The sequence below is a fragment of the Panthera uncia genome, chromosome D2 (assembly GCF_023721935.1).
Source record: "Panthera uncia isolate 11264 chromosome D2, Puncia_PCG_1.0, whole genome shotgun sequence".
NCBI lineage: Eukaryota > Metazoa > Chordata > Mammalia > Carnivora > Felidae > Panthera > Panthera uncia.
The window spans coordinates 12,045,475-12,065,350 of record NC_064818.1 but is presented as its reverse complement, the minus strand read 5'-3'; the positions used below and the strand labels follow the sequence as shown (position 1 = coordinate 12,065,350).

General features: G+C 38.0%; 1 protein-coding gene across 4 annotated transcripts in view; it reads right to left on the bottom strand.

The window, feature by feature from the left end:
* ERO1B (endoplasmic reticulum oxidoreductase 1 beta) overlaps nt 1-19,876 on the bottom strand; it is a 63,053-nt gene that overhangs the window by 26,096 nt on the left and 17,081 nt on the right. For 2 of the 4 annotated variants that reach the window (XM_049646106.1, XM_049646104.1), the window contains exons 4-6: nt 10,928-10,969; nt 8,598-8,680; nt 4,100-4,173 (exon numbers count right to left, since the gene is read on the bottom strand). In XM_049646106.1, coding sequence (XP_049502063.1) covers nt 4,100-4,173; nt 8,598-8,680; nt 10,928-10,969 — 199 coding nt within the window. Of the gene's footprint in view, nt 1-4,099; nt 4,174-8,597; nt 8,681-10,927; nt 10,970-12,364; nt 12,505-19,876 lie in introns of all 4 variants that reach the window. The other 2 variants (XM_049646107.1, XM_049646105.1) reach the window with 2 other exon arrangements.

Here is a 19,876-nt window from a genome sequence, read left to right as displayed (position 1 = left end):
TTCAAAGAAAAGTTTTACAATTCACTAGCTTCTGTTACAGATTTTTAATTTCTTTGAGTTGTTCACAATTAAACTCATTTGCAAAATTGATTTTACATAAGCTTTACAATATTAAACATATCATAAACACCTATATGCATGGATATATACGTGTATACACATGTATAAAGAATGTGTGCATGTAAGCCTACACATTTGTAGGCTCACCTACAAATGCACACAATGGACTGCTATCAACCCCTTCACCCAACAAAAGCAACTAACCAACCAATAAGGAAAAACAAACAGATTCAGATATTAAAGTACAAGGATTTAAAATGTAATTTTGGGCGCCTGTGTGGCTCCGTCAGTTGAGTGTCTGGCTCTTGATTTTGGCTCAGGTCATGATCTCACGGTTTGGGAGATGGAGCTCTGTGTCGGGCTCTGGGCTGACAGTGCAGAACCTGCTTGGGATTCTCTCTCTCCCCTCTCTCTGGCCCTCCCCTGCTCATGCAACCTCTCTCTCTCTCTCTCTGAAAAATAAACTTAAAAAAAATGTAAGCTAAGGCAGTGACAAATCACAAAAGTCAATTATATCAACGTTTAATTTAAAACTTGCACCTCAACGTTCTTAATGTATGTTCCCTTAAATTAAATCAAAAGTGGTTTTAAAAACTTTATTACTTTTTCAAATGATGAAAAAGTGGGTCTTATTAACCTACAGAATGGGGTTGGCAAACTACAACCCAAAGGCCACATCTAGTCTAGTGTGTACTTTCTGTAAGGAAAGTTTTATGGGAACACAAGCCATATTAATTTGCTGTCTCACACTATTATGGCAGAGCTGAGTAGCTGTAATAGAAGCCGTATGGTCCATGAAGTCTAAAGTACTTACCATCTGTCCATTTACAGAAGAAAACGTTTGTCCACCCCTGACCCATACCGGCAAGAACTTTGTGACATCTAGATGGGTGGTGGGGGGCAGCATACATAGGTTGCATTCCCCCTACAAACACACCAGTGCTGGTACCCCAACTTAGTGCACAGGCTTTCTGCATATGGACACGGATAAAAAATCCTGTTGTATACTCAGGATTGAGCCTACAATCCTCCATCACCAGCTTGATCCCAGATTGCTAGTAATGCACCGTTAAAGTATACTCAGTTGAGGAGAACCTACGGTTGACAAAGTCCCCAAGTAATTCTGATACACAGCCAGATTCAGAAACTACTGTTTTAAACATTTTAAATTTACGTTATGTTTAAATTAATGTTATAATGGAGAAAATAAAAGTAAAAATCACACTATTTCAGTTATATCTGAACCAACAATGTCATGCAGCAAATGTATATTGAGCATATATCACGTCCAGGCACTGTTCTGGGCACGAGGGTGGCATATACCACATAAACAACTAGGGTGGCATGTATCACATCCAGGCACTGTTCTAGGCACTAGGGTGGCATATGCCACGTCCAGGCACGGTTCTGGGCACGAGTGTGGTAGTGGACCAGAGGAGCTCTCACTGTAGCTGGAGAAGACAGACAACAAGCAGATAACCTAAACAACCCACCACGCACGCTCAGGTAGTTCTCAGTGGTCTGAGAGCAGGCAGCAGTGCAGACAGAGAGGGGCAGTGGTTACCATTTCATACAGGGAGGTGACAGCAGGCTTCTCTGATGAGGTGACATGTGAGCAGAAACCTGAAGCAAAAGCAGCAGCCAGCCATGCATAAAGACAGCAACGACGACGACAAAATGAGCAGGGAAAGCAGCTTACCTTGACCTGCTAAATTATTTAAAAACCTACCGTTTGATCTATGAAGATCATCTTCCTTTCCAAACACAGAACAACAACAAAGCAGCCGAGCACACGGGCTTAGTATAAACACATTCCAGTAAATGGGGGTGACTATTCTTCAGATTTGTTGTTTTGATCCAGTGAGTTTAGATAACTGAAATTACTCAACAGTGACTCTAAAGCTTCTCTGATGGGCTTTTAAAAATTGTACGTATAATACTCTGGTTTCTCTTCAGATCGTATAAATCTTTCACCTTTTACTAAAAATTGTACGTATAAATCACTGGGAGACACACGAACATTACTACCCAGAAGAGCAGTGGTAATCCAACTAGCAGAACGGTTCATGTGTTTAAGGACTACACAAAATATAAACACCACTAATTATTTTAATTCTGCCATCCTAAAAATCTTAAGGGATGATTCGATGTAAATTCTTTTAGGACACTTCTTTCATTTTTACAATACGAGAAGCTAATGTCAAAAAATTAGTTAATACTATTTATATTGATGAGGTAATTGAGTACGTCAATTTAATCATATCAGGTGATCCCTGCCAATGAGTAGTATTGTTTACTAAATACCTATAAGAGAAATATATATTGATATCATTTACTGAGAGAAATATTCACAGAAATGATTTTTAATGTAAAAAACCTGTCGGGGCGCCTGGGTGGCGCAGTCGGTTAAGCGTCCGACTTCAGCCAGGTCACGATCTCGCGGTCTGTGAGTTCGAGCCCCGCGTCAGGCTCTGGGCTGACGGCTCGGAGCCTGGAGCCTGTTTCCGATTCTGTGTCTCCCTCTCTCTCTGCCCCTCCCCCGTTCATGCTCTGTCTCTCTCTGTCCCAAAAATAAATAAATAAACGTTGAAAAAAAAAAAAAAACCTGTCAACTAAGCACTACTGAAAATTTTTTATTTTAGTAACGAACAGGTAAAATAAGTTGGCAGGAAGTGACCGTGAGTGTTGAACATTAAATGTAATTAGAATGATGACCCAAGAGCAAATGAAAGAGTAAGCAGTGATGTTAATTCTTAACCTAGGTACAGCGGCTTGCTTCAACGAAACCTTTGGCCATTCTAAACATCGTAACAGGAGTTATGACACCCAAAGACACTTTTTTCAGATCTCTTAAAAATGTCCTTGCTGAAACCATATAAACCATGGTGAGAACGTTCCACCTCCTGGCTTTGTCTCAATTTCCCGTACTACTGGAGCAGCTCACTGTAACTTACTCCATTACAGACTGGATTCACAGCACAGTTCTACAGACGAATCTTCCAAAAACCTCTAGAAAGCAGTATGACCACTCTATATGCTTTAAGAATTCAGAGGAGCTTCTGCTATCTCCGAATGGGCAGGCTTTATCCCAAATTCTTTTCCACTACCCACAATATAAAGGCAAAAAGTGAAGAGAGGCCAAATGAATGATTTAAGCCTACTCAGCACAAAACTCTTGGGAATATTCTCCTCAGAAAAAATTCTGAGTCACTCCAATTCCCTTCTGCCATAGGAGTCATGGTAGTTATTGGTAAATAGTGCCCTCTCTTCGTACCATTCTGCAGACTCTTGGCAAGAGGGCTATGGGGAAGTCAAATTAGAGTCCTCCCCAATACTGCAGGGCATCTTTATGTTAGTTTGTTGAGACCTCCAGAAAATTCCATTGTGAACATGTTTATATGTTCACAGACCTAAACTAAGTGGCTTGAAATAGAGGTCCACAGGAGATGGTATGTCATGATGAAAAAAATACGGGATTCAGATCTGGGATCGAATCCCATCTCAGCCTCTTGCTACTGTGTGATCCTGGCTAAGCCAGTCTTTTTGAGACTCCATTTCCTTGGATATGAAATAACAGATACTTATTAAAGTAACTGCAAAGGGGCCCCTCGGTGGCTCAGTCGGATATGCATTGACTTTGGTTCAGGTCGTGATCTCACAGCTCATGACTCTGAGCCCCACATCAGGTTCTATGCTGACAACTCGGAGCCTGGAGCCTGCTTCGGATTCTGTGTCTCCCTCCCTCTCTGCCCCTCCCCCACTTGCGCTCGCTCTCTCTCTCTCTCTCTCTCTCAAAAATAAACATGAAAAAAAATTAAAAATAAAGTAACTGCAAAGATGAGAAATAATGCACTTCAAGCACTTAGCACAGGGTCTGGAACATAAGCTCTCAATAAATGCCATTATGAACAATAGTAAGAGCCACACAGCAACATCCAGTGTGTTCAAGTTCTAATTCTGAGTATATTTTCACTGACTTCAAGTTCTTATAAAAGGATTAGAGTGAACAGAATTTAATTACAATAGTTTATTTTATTACCATCAAGTTCACAAAAGTGATCCTGTGAATCATCATATCTTGCCCAGTCAATGAAGGCTTCTTTGCTTTGATTACTAGGGAAGGAGGGAATAAGAAAGAAAAAAAATGATTAAATCTGGAGTTGAAAATGTTTACACTGCATCTTGTATAACTGAAAACAGATAACCCGAGGTCACGTCTTTAATTTAGATAGTGTCACAAATTCAGTTAGTGGTCACATGAAGGAATGATGGCAAGTTTTATGAAAAACACAGATATTAACTCTCCCGTGAAGGATTTCTATTCATACTAAAGCTATTATTAGCCCTACTGCGATAATTGCTTTAACTAGAAAATTTACAAATATATATGAGATTTAGTTAAACACAAAATTTAAGCTAGCCTTTTCACCTAACTTAGAAACTGTGGTATTTTTTTCTAAAGCAGGAATTGAATTTACCTTCATAATTCTTTTAACTTGTTTCTGTTATTTATAGGACAAAAACACCAAAAGCTGCATTTCCAGGATGTCCCTTCCAATGTGGTATTCACTGGTAACACCAATATCATTTTTAATCAGGACGTATCATTCATTTTACATACTACCTCACATTTAACAAAATCTATGATCAAGATCTCTACTTGGAGAACTGATAAAGGAACAACCACAGTCTCTCCAATAAACTTCGACCTACATTTACTTTAACCTATGTTCAGACCTTCTCTGTCTTAAACCCAGACTGGCAACATCTATACGAGAACTATTATTACTCTTCTTTATTCACTACACAATAGGGGGAAAAAAGATAGAAAAAATTATTTGTGTACTAAGTTTAAATCAGGTAGTTCCTAAATGTGTTACTTTTATAGCCAAGAATTTATTTTGTATTTGAAAAACTGCTACATTATATAACCACTACGAGAAGTATATAAGGCTGACTGACTGGACTACCCCAACTTTATCAATAAATGTTTTCAATTCACTGTGGGAATACCGAGTTAACTTAATAATAAAAGTTAATGGAAATACTCGTATCTTAGTTGACTCAGCTGAAACATATAATTCCATAAAACGAGAATGTCTAAGTTCCAGTTACAGCTAAAGTAACTATCGTTAGGTTTAATTAGATACATCCTCCATTGAAAATAGTCAAGAACAAGGCCACTGTGACATAAATTCCAATTTTCTTATTAACAATGTGACTTAGAAAAACAAACTTTTTTCTTTGAGCATACTTATTTGATGACACTTTGTTGTTTCATCCTAAACCCTGCCTGAAAGCCACAGCAACAGAAAAGACAGGCAACACTAACCTAAAGCTAACAGAGCTGGCCCAGTTTGCTTTACAAATGAGTTAGAAGGAACCTCATCCAGGGGTACCTGGGTGGCTCAGTCGGTTAAGCATCCAACTTTGGCTCAAGTCATGATCTCATGGTTTGTGGGTTCGAGCCCTGCATCAGGCTCCGGGCTGACAGCCCAGAGTCTGGAGTCTGCTTCAGATTCTGTGTCTTCCTCTCTGTCCCTGCCCCACTTGTGCTTGCTCTCTCTCTCAAAAATAAAATGTAAAAAAAAAAAAAGAACCTTACCCAGCTTCTCTAAAAGTCAGTTTGAAGATGGATGCCAAGCTACTTCTGTAAGAATTTCCTGGGCTTAAACCAGGGCTTCCTGTCAAGATGGTGCTGTGTGTTAAAACAGGAGCCTTCAAAGTGGGAAACGCAGGGCAGGAAAGAATGGAATGAAGGCCTTTCCAAAGGCCATGAGAGAATTTTTCAGGGTGGTGGGTAGGACATCTACCTTGATAATGCGGATTTTCATGAGTGCACACTTGTCAAAACATCAAACAGTATATTTCAAGTAGGTGCAATACACTGCATGTCAATTAAACTTCAATAAAGCTGTTTAAAAAATTACAGACCAATTGTTGGAGACGTGGAATGAGGAAATCTCGTATACTACTAGTGGCAATGTATTTTAGTGGTCATTTTGGAAGGCCACGTGGCAGTATTACTTAATTCCACTTGTAGGTATATTCCACTTGTAGGTATGAACAGGGGCTTTACCTTAAAATCTTAGAGTGACTTAAGGCCCAATCCCTTGATGACTTCTCTAGTTATATTCTCTCCTGGGTAATCTTATTCAGGTTTATAGTTTTTGAATAGCATATATTTACTGAATGACTCCCACATTTTCTCCTTCCCCCGAAACTGAGACTTGTATATCCAACTGCCTGCTTGACATCTCCAACTGGATGTCTTATAGGCAGCTCAAACTTAACAGGTCCAAGGTTGAACTGTGATTTTCCACCAAACTTGTTCCTCCTGCAGGTATCCCAGTTCAGTAAACGGCAACTCCATTTTTCTAGTTCCAAATCTTGTAGTCATTCACAGTTCCTATCTTTTTTCAAACCTCACATCAAATCCCACAGCAAACCCTGTCCGCTCCATCTTCAAAATCCATCCAGAATCTGATCACTTGTCATCATTTCCACTGCCACTGCCCTAGTCTAAATGAAACCACCATCATATCTTAACTGAATCACTACAATAATCACATAACAAGGCTTCCACCGTGGAACACCTGCCTCCCTCAACACCTTCTCTCAAAATCCTCCAGTGACTTTTCATTCCACTTAGCCTCAAAGCAATATTCGTAATCGTCTTCAAGGCTCTACAAGATCTCCGCCCCACCCTACTCCTACGTCCACCCCTAGGATCTTGTGACCGCTGTATTCCAGCGACACTGGACTTTCTGTGGTTCCTCAAATAATCTAGGCGTGCTTCTGCCACAGGTTCTTTTTACTAACAATTACACGTGCCTGGAACACTCATGCCCCAGGCAGCCATAACAGGACTTATGTCTTCATGGGCATTTTGTTCAAATGTCCCATTATCACTGTGGCCTTCTCTCACCAGTGCAACTCCCTCCCCTCCCCGCCCTGCCACTCTTAGCTCTCTATCATTCTTCTCAGTTTTCGTTTTCTCCCAAGCACTCATCATCATTTTACTTACGTCTGATACATTTTACTCAGTTACTGCATATCTCCAACTAGGATTAAGCTTCCTGAGAAAAAGAATTTGCCATGTACAGTGCTAAATGCCCAATATTCTAGAACACTGACTGGCATATTGCAGGCATTCATTTACTGAACGAATAAAAAACATAAATGTTCAATACACAGATCAAAAAAATGCTCAAACTCACTAGTAACAAAATATAAACAAAAATGAGGTACTACTTTACAGTCAAACATTATCCATTTTTGGCAAGGATGTGAAGAACAAAACAAGTTCTCAGTCCCGGAGGCAGTATGTAACCACACGAGTATTCTGGAAAGCCATCAGGCAGTAACACGAATAGGCGCACCTGAGCAACAGGAAGATCCAGCAGTTTTTCTAGCGTAGGACAAATTTCCCAGTGTACACCAAAAAAAATTTCTCAAGGATGCTCAAGGTGGCATAACTTATAGAAGTAAAAATTTGAACAATTCAAGTGTTTATCAATATGGGAACAGAGAAGTAAAATATGATATATTCATAAGGTAAAAACCACTCATCAGTTAAAAAGATGAGACAGATCTAGAAAAGCAAAACGTAAGTATAAAAATAAAGTTGAAGTCTGCTAAGTACAGTATTATTTTATATCAGGGAAAAGTAAAATCATACACGAAATAAAGATGATATATATGATAAAAAGAAAAACATAGGTGGGTATACAGCAAATTCATGAGAGCAGCTCCTCCTAAGGAAAAAGGAAAGAAAACAGGATTGGGGCATAGGCCAGAGAGGATTTCAAATTTATCTTTGGTATTTCCCTTTTCTTAAAGACATGGTAGAAAAAGTTAACAACTATTCATCTGGAGTGAAGGACACGGGAGTATTATTATATTATCTTCTCTAGTTTTCTAGAGAATTGTTCTTCAATAGATAATAAAACTGGTAACTTTATTAAGTGTTTAACAGTTACAGTACATAGATGCCAACCTAAACAAAAGGGGAAATTCAAAAGAAGTTCAATGATACTCCATTCCCCAGATTCAACTATAGATACAATCATTTCATAGTGCATAATCTGAGACCACTCACAATTACACTGGCCTTCCCAAGCAGGTTTTTATTAGAATAAGGAAAAGTCAATAGGAAAAAGAATCTACGAAACTTAACAGTTATGGTAATAACTTTTCCCATTCAAAATGTAACCTACAGATTGAATTACTATTTATAAAAGACTTAGAGGTTCAAGTTCCTTTTCCTATAATAACCAGGAAAAATAGACCCATAAGCCCTGCTAGTTGAGCAATCTTCTAAATTTTTACTTTTTGATAAAGTCACTATTGATCATACATTCCAGCAATTTAAGAACAAATCAGCTCACAGGAGGAAGCAAAGCAATCATGGAATTTAAGATAAAAATAACTTCTTCCTTTTAAGAATTACTTGAAGCAAAATCACAAACAGAAGACTTCTGATATAAATATACTAAACAAGAGAATATTTTTTAACACTCCTAAAATAAACTTGCCTTAATGTGCTGTTAATTGCTCCCAGTTTATTAGCTTGTTCACAATCTTCTAATTCTTTGGTGCTGTTTGCCACTTTTGAGTACTGAAAGGAAGTTCATAGGAAGTTTAGTAATAATCTCAAGTACGACTGGCAATCTGACAGTGATGACATAGATACATCAAAATCTCTCACATATGTAAGAAATACAAATCAAAATGCATCACAAATTTCCACCAACTAAGCTAAGACATTAAAAACAATTAGTACTGGTATGTTGGTGATGACCTAAACTGAGAAAACCGTCTTGGGAAAGTAATTTGACAGTATTTATCTGGAGCTGCAAAAATGCATAATATCCTTGAACCAGCAGTCTTAAAACTGAAACCATATCCACAGCAACATTTAAAAACAAAACTAAAAACAAGGTACAACCACTTTAGAAAGGTATTAGGTACTATCTCATGTTGGGACAGCATAACGGATGCCCCAGCAACCTTACTTCTAAATACAGACCTAGGAAAACTCTTACATATGTACAATGAGACAAAGGACAGAAATGCTAGTGCCTCACTGTATGTAATAGCAAAAGAGTCAACACAAGTGAAATGTCCATTAACAGAGGAGGAGCTAATCAATGACATAATCATACCATTGAATACTATGCAACTATTGGGGCGCGTGGGTGGCTCAGTCGGTTGAGTGTCCGACTTGAGCTCAGGTCATATCTCACAGTCCGTGAGTTTGAGCCCCACGTCGGGCTCTGTGCTGACAGCTCAGAGCCTAGAGCCTGCTTCAGATTCTGTGTCTCCCTCTCTCTCTGCCCCTCCCCTGCTCATGCTCTGTCTCTCTCTGTCTCAAAAAAAAAAAAATTAAAAAAACATTGAAAAAAATAGAATACTACCTATTAAAATTAACAAAGCTACATCAGAGACAAAAGCATAATGTGGAGTAAAGGTAACTGAAAAAATGTTTTTAACCTGAAGAAATAAAAAAGCATAATCTTAATGTTTAAACTTCATATTAAAAGATCTACATGTTGGGCGACTGGGTGGCTCAGTTGGTTAAGTGTCCAACTTCGGCTCAGGTCATGATCTCGTGGTTTGTGAGTTTGAGTCCCGCGTCAGGCTCTGTGCTGCCAGCTCAGAGCCTGGAGCCTGCTTTGGATTCTGTGTCTCCTCCTCTCTCTGCTCCTCCCATGCTCATACTCTGTCTCTCTCTCTCTCAGTAATAAATAAATGTTTAAGAAAATAATAAAAAATAAAAAGATCTATATGTCACTTGTGGCTACATGTGCATTAGAAGTAGAAAAGTTAAGTAACACAGAAGGACACACGTAAGTTTCAGAAAAGTGGCTATCTCTGGGGACGGAGGAAACAGAATGGGATTGGGAAGGAGTCCAGAAGAGATTTCAAATGTCTCTAACACTGTGTATTTAGTTCAGAGCTGAAACAAAAATAAATTAAAGAGAGTGAACACAAACAAAAGACCACACGGGAGAAAATGCAAAAAGAAAATGGAAAGAGGGAACAGGGAGAGAGAGGGTATGATGATCTTTACTATGTACACATAATAGTGAAAAACTAGAAGTACACTGTTACATAAAAACATGCACGGCTAAGTAAATTACGGCATGCTTCTAAAAGGGCAAGGGTAAGGGCGCCTGGGGGCTCCATCAGTTAAGGGTCTGACTTCAGCTCAGGTCATGACCTCACAGTTTGGAGTTCGAGCCTTGCATCAGGCTCTGTGCTGACAGCTCAGAGCCTGGAGTCTGCTTCGGATTCTGTGTCTCCCTCTCTCTTTCTGACCCTCCCCTACTCACACTCTGTCTCTGACTCTCTCTCGAGAATAAACAAACATTAAAAAAAATTTTTTTTAATTTAAAAGGGAAAGGGTAAAAAAAGGGGGGGAGGGTAATCTTTAATAAAGGAGTATTTTAATGCCGTTGAAAAGTACTATGCTCCTAATACCTTAATAGCCGTTTATACAATATAATCCTGAATATGACAGGTTGACTAGTTGAAACCGAAAACTAAAAATACATGCATGATAAAACACCTGTTGGGTAGGCCATCTGACACTGTAGTTACATTACACTACTGTAGTTCTTCTAGAGGTTCCAAAAACAGAATTGAAATATCTTAAAAAAAAAAAAAAAAGTATATAATTTAACTGTAAAAAAAAAATACACAAGCTCTCTGTTGCTGAAAGAATTGGAAATATGAGATTCTGGGGCAAAATGTGCCCACTCCCAACTAACCACAGTACAGTTCTCCTTCCGTAACTACTGTCAAGCAGTAAATGGTAAATTTCATAACGTAAAGCAGAAATACTCAAGGAAAAGGGACTCACCTTATTAGAACTCCCGGCTTTAATTCCAACTGGAATTTTACTCTTAAAAGAACAACAACAGCAATTTAAAAAGTGACCATCGCTTTTTTTTTTTTTGAGATTTCTTCACAAATGATGACATTGCTCAAATAAAGGGTATTTTATTTTATTCCATGATGAGAAAATATATATTCATTCAAAATCTGTTTTCATATTACCTCTTTAAGATAAATCGTAAAGAGGTATACCAATTTACAAACTTGTAAATCATAGTATAGCAAACCAAATGGCATATACAAAATAACAGTGTCAAAATTAGCTACAATTTAAATTCTCAATGAAGTATCTAATAGTTTACATAATTTTTAGGTTAAAAAAACCTGACAAAAATCACTTTTCCATAAACTTGCTTACAACAGAAACAGAAGCTTTAAAAATTTTCAGTTATTTGAAATATCTTATGCTCAATCTTAAATTCTGCTCTAAATTGACATTTATAGTGAAGGCAGTTTGGGATTAATACTAAAAGAGTCAGTTCTTTGGTCCACAGGATTAACCTAGGGCTTATCAATCTAGGTAACCAGGGTTTACTAACAGAAGATCTGCATGTGGATCCAATTTGACTCACTTTCCTACAAAGCCAATAATTAGTTTTAGGCTTTAATAAATAAATCTAGGAATCATTACAGCTGGTTCATCAAACACAGTTTTAAAACAAAAACCATACTGAAACAGAAAATCACAGGTTGATAACTCTGATCAATTCAGGGGACTGATTTTCAACATCTGGATCTACGGTATAGAAAATTACCTCTTAAAATTTTTTTATGTATCATCATGATAAATTTTAACACAGGCAAACTTAACCAAATATTCAGAATAAATATCTTCCTGTCAGGTGGAAGAATGTATATAATAGTAACGATGATAAGAGATATTTCCCTCATCAATAAAAAGATTAATCAATTAAAATGTTACGTGCTGCCAGTATTTTATCATTTCAGTGCTTCCTAGGACATCTAACAGAAGGCAAAAGAGAGAAGACTATAAAACTCAAGTCAAACCTAACAGCCACAGACCCTGAATTTAAAACATGGAATAAATATTAACCAAAAGTGACTGCTGGCTACAGTGTGTCCTCTAACTAGTGTAGTATAACGTGCTAAAATCAAAATCTTCAGTAGCTTTTTTAAAGGTTTGATGCTAAATGCAGTAACTTGACTTAAGCAAATCTTAATAACAAGGCTTTTAGAAATATTGGGGTAGGCATCACAGATCACTGTCACGGATAATATGTAACAATCACAAAAGAGAATTATTAGAAGTAATGATAAATGTAAAACTAATGACTAAAATCAAGCATGAAATAAATCTGGCTGGGATTGAGGCTGGAAAGATGGTGGAGGAGGACGACCCTGGTCTCACCTCGTCCCATGGATACAACTAGGTAACACTCACCTCAGCACAAATAACCCAGAAAACAACCCAAAGACTGGCAGAACAAACTCCACAACCAAGGAAGAGAAGAGGGCGCATCTCACTCTTCTCTGAGCGGGGGGCACGGAGAGGGGGAGAAATAGATGATCACACCAGGGAGCCTGCACAGGGAAGACCAATCCCAGTTAACATTGGGCTCTGAAAGCCAGGGGGTCCAAATTACAAGAGTTCCTACAACCAGCAGGACTTGAAGCCTGGAATTTTAAGAATCAGCAGCTCTGGTGTGGGAGAGCCTGAAGGGCATTAGGAAGCAGAGTTCCTGCCCTTAAAATGAGAGCATGACAAACGGCCCGGGTAGATACAGCCTAGAAGCAGCAGTTTGAAAAATGCCCACGGCACATGGGACTGAGATTTATTTACTAATCACAGAGCAAGTCCAGAGAGGCAGGGATCACTGGGAGACCCTTCCAGGTACAAAGGAAGAGGCAGGTGTTATTTCTCTCCTTCCCCCGCAACCCCCTCCCACAATCCCCACTCCCTGCCCCCAGCAGAAACACACAGGCACTGGCAGGAACCAGTGCTGCACAACACTCCCTACCTAAATTGCTCACAGCAAGCCCCACCCATCCACGCCTGGCCGATCTGCCCTTTTCGACAGATTTTCCTCAGTCCTGGCTGCGAATCACCTCCCCCGCAAGACCAATGTAAACATCACATCAGCAACACAGCTTCTCCTGACCCATGGGTTTTTGCAGGGCATAGGTCCCAGCAGCGTGGGCTCTGCAGAAGCTCATGGCAGATCCTGTTACAACTGGTGCCCCACCCACACACCCTCCATTCCCCCAGTGCAGGCAACAGGTTTCATCTCACAAACAGAGAAGCACACACCTTGTGAAAATGTGCGGCACAGGTCTGGGACCGAATACGGCCCACAATGGGCTAAGAGAGCCTCTGCAGACGACCGGACTAAAGGAAAAAAGTGGCCAAGGCACAAGAGCAGGGCATTTGCAACACACATAGGAGACATTCCCTGAAGTATAGGGTCGTGGAAAACAGGAGACATAGCACTGCAGGGCACTATAGGACCTCTTCCTCATAAAGCCATTACTGTCAAGAGGAGGAGATGTAGCAGACTTTCCCCAACAGACAGAAACAGATCCATAGAATTAGACAAAACGAGGAGACAAAGGAACATGTCCCAAATGAAAGAACAAGACAAAAGCACAGCAAGAGACCAAAGAGAAAAGGATAGAATATGACTGATAGAGAATTCAAAATAATGAGCATAAACATACTCACAGGACTTGAGAAAAGAGCGGAAAACATCAGTGAGACCCTTAACACAGAGATAAAAAAGAATAAATTAGAGATGAATACAATAAGTGAAATTAAAAACACACTAAATGGAATAAATAGTAGGCTAGATGAAACAGATAAATGCATTAATGACCCAGAAGCCACAATTATGGAAAGTAATCAAGCTCAGTAGGTGTGAGAAAAAAATTACACAGAATGAGAACAGACTTAAGGAACTCAGGGACTCCATCAAGCATAATAACATTCGCATTACAGGGATCCCATAAGAAGTAGAAAAAGAGGGCAAAAATTTTATCTGAAGAAGTAACAGCTAAGAACTTCCTGAATGTGGGGAAGGAAACAGACATCAAGATCCAGGAGGCATATAGATCCCCCAACAAAATCAACCCAAGGATGTCCACACCGAGACACACAGTACCTAAAGTGACAAAAAGTAGTGATGAAGAAAAAAATTAAAAGCACCAAGAGAAAAGACAAGTTACATACAAGGGGAAACCCTATAAAGATATCAGCTGATTTTTCAGCAGAAAATTTGCAGGCCAGAAGGGAATGGCATGATACATTCAAAGTGCTAAGAAGAAAAACTGTGCAGCCAAGAATACTCTATCCAGCAAGGCTCTCATTCAGTATACAAGAAAATACAAAGAGTTTCTCAAACAAAAACTAAAGGAGTTTATGACCACTCCACTAGCCATACAAGAAATGTTAAAGAGGACTCTCTGAGTGGCAAGGAAGACTATAAGACTTATTATAAAAAGTAGGAAACACAAAAGCAGTAAAAATAAATATATACGTAAATATCAGTCAAGAGATTCACAAAATAAAAATGACGCCATATACCTAAAATGTCAGGCAGAAAGGAAGAAAGAATAGGTTCAAACTTAAATGACCATCAACTTAATATAGACTGCTATGCAGAAGATGTTATGTACAAACCTAATGGTAACCACAAATCAAAAACCAGCAATAGATATGCAAAGAATAAAGACAAAGGAATCCAAGTATATCACTAAAGAAAGCCAAAACACTATGAAAGAGAGCAAGAGGAGTAGAGAAAAACTACAAAACAATCACAAAGCAAGTAACAATTTGGTAATAAATATATATCAATAACTACTTTGAAGGTAAATGGACTAGATGCTCTCATCCAAAGACATCGGATGACAGTGTGGGTAAAAAAAATAAGACTCATCTAATATGCTACCTACAAGAGACTCATTTCAGACCTAAAAGCACCTGCAGATTGAAAGTGAGGTGACGAAGAAACAGGCATCATGCAAATGGATGTCAAAGAAAGCCAAAGTAGCAATACTTATACTGGACAAAATAGATTTTAAAACAAGACTGTAACAAGGGACAAAGAAGAACACTATATAATAACGAAGGGGAGAATCCAACAAGAAGATACAACAACCGTAAATATTTAGGCACCCAACTCGAGAGCGCCCAAATACACAAAACAGTTAATAACAAACATAAAAAACTGATCAATAGAAATACAATAATAGGGGACTATAACACCCCATTTACATCAATGGAAAGATCACCCAACCAGAAAATCAACAAGGGAAGAGTGTCTCTGAATGACACACCAGATCAGATAGATTTAACATATTTTCAGAACATTCCAACCTAAAACAGCAGATACATATTCTTTGCAAGTGCACACAGAACATTTTCCAGAATAGATCACTTATTAGGCCATAAAACAAGCCTCAACAAATTCAAGATCAAGTCATATCATGCATCTTTTCTGACCACAATGCTATGAAACTGGAAGTCAACCACAAACAAAAATCTGGAAAGAGCATCAATGCATGAAGATTAACTAACATGCTACTAAACAATGAATGGGTCAACTAAGAAATTGAAGAAGAAATCAAAAATTTCACGGGTACAAATAAAAAGGAAAATTTAACAGTCCAAAATCTTTCGGGTGCAGCAAAAGCAGTTCTAAGAGGGATGTTTAGGGCAATATAGGCCTACTCCAAGAAGCAAGAAAAATCTCCTTTCACATAAAGGAGCTACAAAAAGAATAACAAAACTTAAAACCAGCAAAAGGAAGGAAATAATAAAGATTAGAGCACAAATGGTACAGAAAATTTAAAAAAATAGAACAGATCTATGAAACCAGTTCTTTGTAAAGATCAACAAAATTGATAATCCTCTAGCCAGACTCATAGAGAGAGGTGGGGAAGGGGGAGAGAGGATCCAAACAAAATCACAGATGAAAGAGAAATAACAACTGACACCACAGAAATACAAGCAATTGTAGGAGAATATTATGCAACAGTATATGCCCACAAATTGGACAACCTAGAAGAAATGGATAAATTCCTAGAAACATGTAGCATACCAAAACTGAAGCAGCAATAGAAAATTTGAACAGACTGATTACCGATAAGGAAATTCAGTGATCAAAAAACTCCCAACAAACAAAAATCCAGGACCAGACAGCTTCACAGGCAAATTCTACCAAACATTCCAAGAAGAGTTACTACCTATTCTTCTCAAACTACTCCAAAAAAATAGAAGAGGAAGGAACTTCCAAATTCATTCTATGAGGGCAGCATTACCTTGTACCAAAACCACATAAAGACACCATTAAAATAGACAACTACAGGCCAGTATCTCTGATGAACTTGGATGCAAAAATCCTCAACAAAATACTAGCAAACCAAATCCAACAACCGATTAAAAAAAATCATTCACCACAATCAAGTGGGATTTATTCCTGGGATGCAAGGGTGGCTCAATATTTGCAAATCAATCAGTGTGATACACCACATCAATGAGAGAAAGGACAAGAACCATACCATCATTTCAATAGATGCACAAAAAGCATTCAACAAAGTACAACATCCATCCGTGATAAATAACCCTCAACAAAGTAGGTTTAGAGGGAACATACCTCAACATAATACAGCCTTTATGTGGAAAACCCACGGCTAACATTATACTCAATAGGGAAAAATGGAGAGTTTTTTTCTCCCCAACGTCAGGAACAGGACCAAAATATCTATTCACACTATTTTTATTCAACATAGTAATGGAAGTCCTAGCCACAGTAACCAGACAACAAAAAGGAATAAAGGGTACTCAAGTTGGTAAGGAAGAAGTCAAACTTTCACTATCAGCAGATGACATGACACTATATACAGAAACTGTAAAGACTCCACCAAAAAACTAGTAGACCTGAAAAATGAATTCAATAAAGTTTCAGAACATAAAGTCAATGTACAAAAATCTGTTGCATTTGTATACACTAATAAGGAAACAACAGAAAGAGAAACTGTGAAAACAATACCATTTACAACTGCACCAAAAATAATAGCTAGGAATAAACTTAAGCAAAGAGGTGAAGGACCCATATTCTGAAAACTATAAAACACTGATGAAAGAAACTGAAGATGACACAAAGAAGTGGAAAGACATTCTACGTTCATGGATTGGAAGAACAAATATTGTTAAAATGTTAAAAGCAACCTACATATTTAATGCAATTCCTATCAAAATACTAATAGCATTTTTCATAGAACTAGAAAAAATAATCCTAAAATTTGCATGGAACCACAAAAGCCCCAGAACAGCCAAGCAATCTTGAAAAAGAAAATCAAAACTGGAGTTACTCCAGATTTCAAGTCACATTACAAATCTATGGTAATCAAAACAATATGGTACTTATACAAAAATAGACACACAGATCAACAGAACAGAATAAAAAGCACAAAAATAAACCCACGATGTTATTGTCAATTAATCTTTGACAAAGGAGCCAAGAAGATGCAATGGGGAAGAGACAGTCTCTTCAACAATGGTATTGGAAAAACTGCACAGCTACATGCAAAAGAAGGAAACTGGGCCACTTAACACTGTGCACAATAACTCAAAATGGATTAAAGACCTAAGTGTGAGACCTGAAACCATAAAAATCCTAGACGAGCACAGGTAGTACTTTTTCTGACATTGGCCATAACAGGATCTTTCTAGATATGTCTCCTGAGGCAAGTGAAACAAAAGCAAAAATAAGCTATTAGGGGCTACATAAAAATAAAAACCTTCTGCACAGCAAAGGAAACAACCAACAAAACTAAAAGACAAACTACTGATTGGGAGAAGACATTTCCAAGTGACATATCTGATAAAAGGTTACCAAATTATATAAAGAACTTATACAACCCAACACCAAAAAAAACCCCCCAAATAATCCCAGACCTTTCTCCAAAGAAGACATCCAGATGGCCAACAAACACATGAAAAGATGTTCAGCATCACTCATTATCAGGGAAAGGCAAGTCAAAACCACAATGAGATAGCACCTCACACCTTTTAGAATGGTTAAACTCAAAAACTCAAGTAACAGGTGTTGGCGAGGATGTGGAAAAAAAAGAACCCTGTGCACTATTGGTGGGAATGCAAACTGGTGCAGCCACTGTTGGGAGACAGCATGCAGGTTCCTTGAAAAATCAAAAATAGAACTACCCTACAAATCCAGCAATTGCACCAGGAGGTATTTATGCAAAGACTATAAAAACACTAATTTGAAGGGATATATGCACCCCTAGGTTATTCCAGCATGATTTACAATAAACAAACTACGGAAGCAGCCCAAGTGTCCACCGGTAGATGACTGGAAAAAGATGAAGCATATACATACGAAAGAATATTATTCAGCCATAAAAAAGAATGAAATCATGCCACTTGGCAACAACATGGATGGATCTGGAGAGTATAATGCTAAAGGAAATAAGCCAGTCAGAGAAAGAAAATTACCATATGACTTCACTCGTGTGGAATTTACGAAAGCAAAACAAAAACACAAAAAAACAAAAAAGAGAGAGACAAACCAAAAAACAAACTCTTAACTATAGAGAACAAACTGATGGTTACCAGAAGGGAGGTGGGGGGGAGGGGCTGAAATAGACAAAGCAGATTAAGAGTACACTATCTTGATGAGCACTAAGTAATGTATGGAACTGTTGAATCACTATTTTGTATACCTGAAATGAACACAACACTATGTTTTCACACTTTGTTTTTTTAGCTATATAGCACATTATTAAGTCAGCTGCAAGGTCTACAGATTAGACATCAGTATTATAATTAATGTTAATTTCCTGATTTTGTTAATTATGTTGTGGTTAGGTAAGAGAATAATCTTGTTTTTAAGGAAATACACACTCAAGTATTTAGAGGTAAAAGATCACCATGTTGGTAACTTAGACCCAAATGCTTCAGAAAATATTAACATATGTGTATAGAGAGAATAATGAAGCAAACATGATGAACATTTAGGGAATCTGAATAAAAAGTATATGAGGACTGCTATTATTATTCTTGCAATTTTTCTGTAGGTCTGAAATTATTTCAAACTAAAAAGTTAAAACATTTTATTCTTAAAGGAAAATTAGAATTTTTTAAAATTGTCCCTTTAGGAAGGACGTTGCTTCAGATAAGGCTCCCCCTCCCCCCCCCCCCATTTTTAAGGGTAACAAACTATAGACTGATTAGGTAAGAAAAGAAAAAAGTGAATGACAATATAGCTCATAACTAATTACTGTTTAAGAATTAATTGTATCAACTGATGAATGGATAAAGAAATTGTGGTTTATATACACAATGGAGTACTATGTGGCAATGAGAAAGAATGAAATAATGGCCCTTTGTAGCACCTGGAAGGAACTGGAGAGTGTTATGCTAAGTGAAATAAGCCATACAGAGAAAGACAGATACCATATGTTTTCACTCTTATGTGGATCCTGAGAAACTTAACAGGAACCCATGGGGGGAGGGGAAGGAAAAAAAAAAAGAGAGAGAGAGAGAGAGGTTAGAGTGGGAGAGAGCCAAAGCATAAGAGAGTCTTAAAAAATAAGAACAAACTGAGGGCTGATTGGGGGGGGGGGGAGGGAAGGGTAGGTGATGGGCATTGAAGAGGGCATCTTTTGGGATGGGCACTGGGTGTTGTATAGAAACCAATTTGACAAGAAATTTCATACATTCAAAAAAAAAAAAAGAATTAATTGTGCTAGATGCCAAAAAATGAAGTCTAAAATATAAGTATAGCTATATATTTTTTTTAATATAACAAGACCAAGTGCAAACCTGATACCAAGCCTGAGATTCTCCCACTTTACCCATGGTAATTCCCACTCTAAATGTAAAATTGAAGGTCCAGTAGCATTACTTTTCTTTTTACTGGAGAGGGGGAGAGGGGGA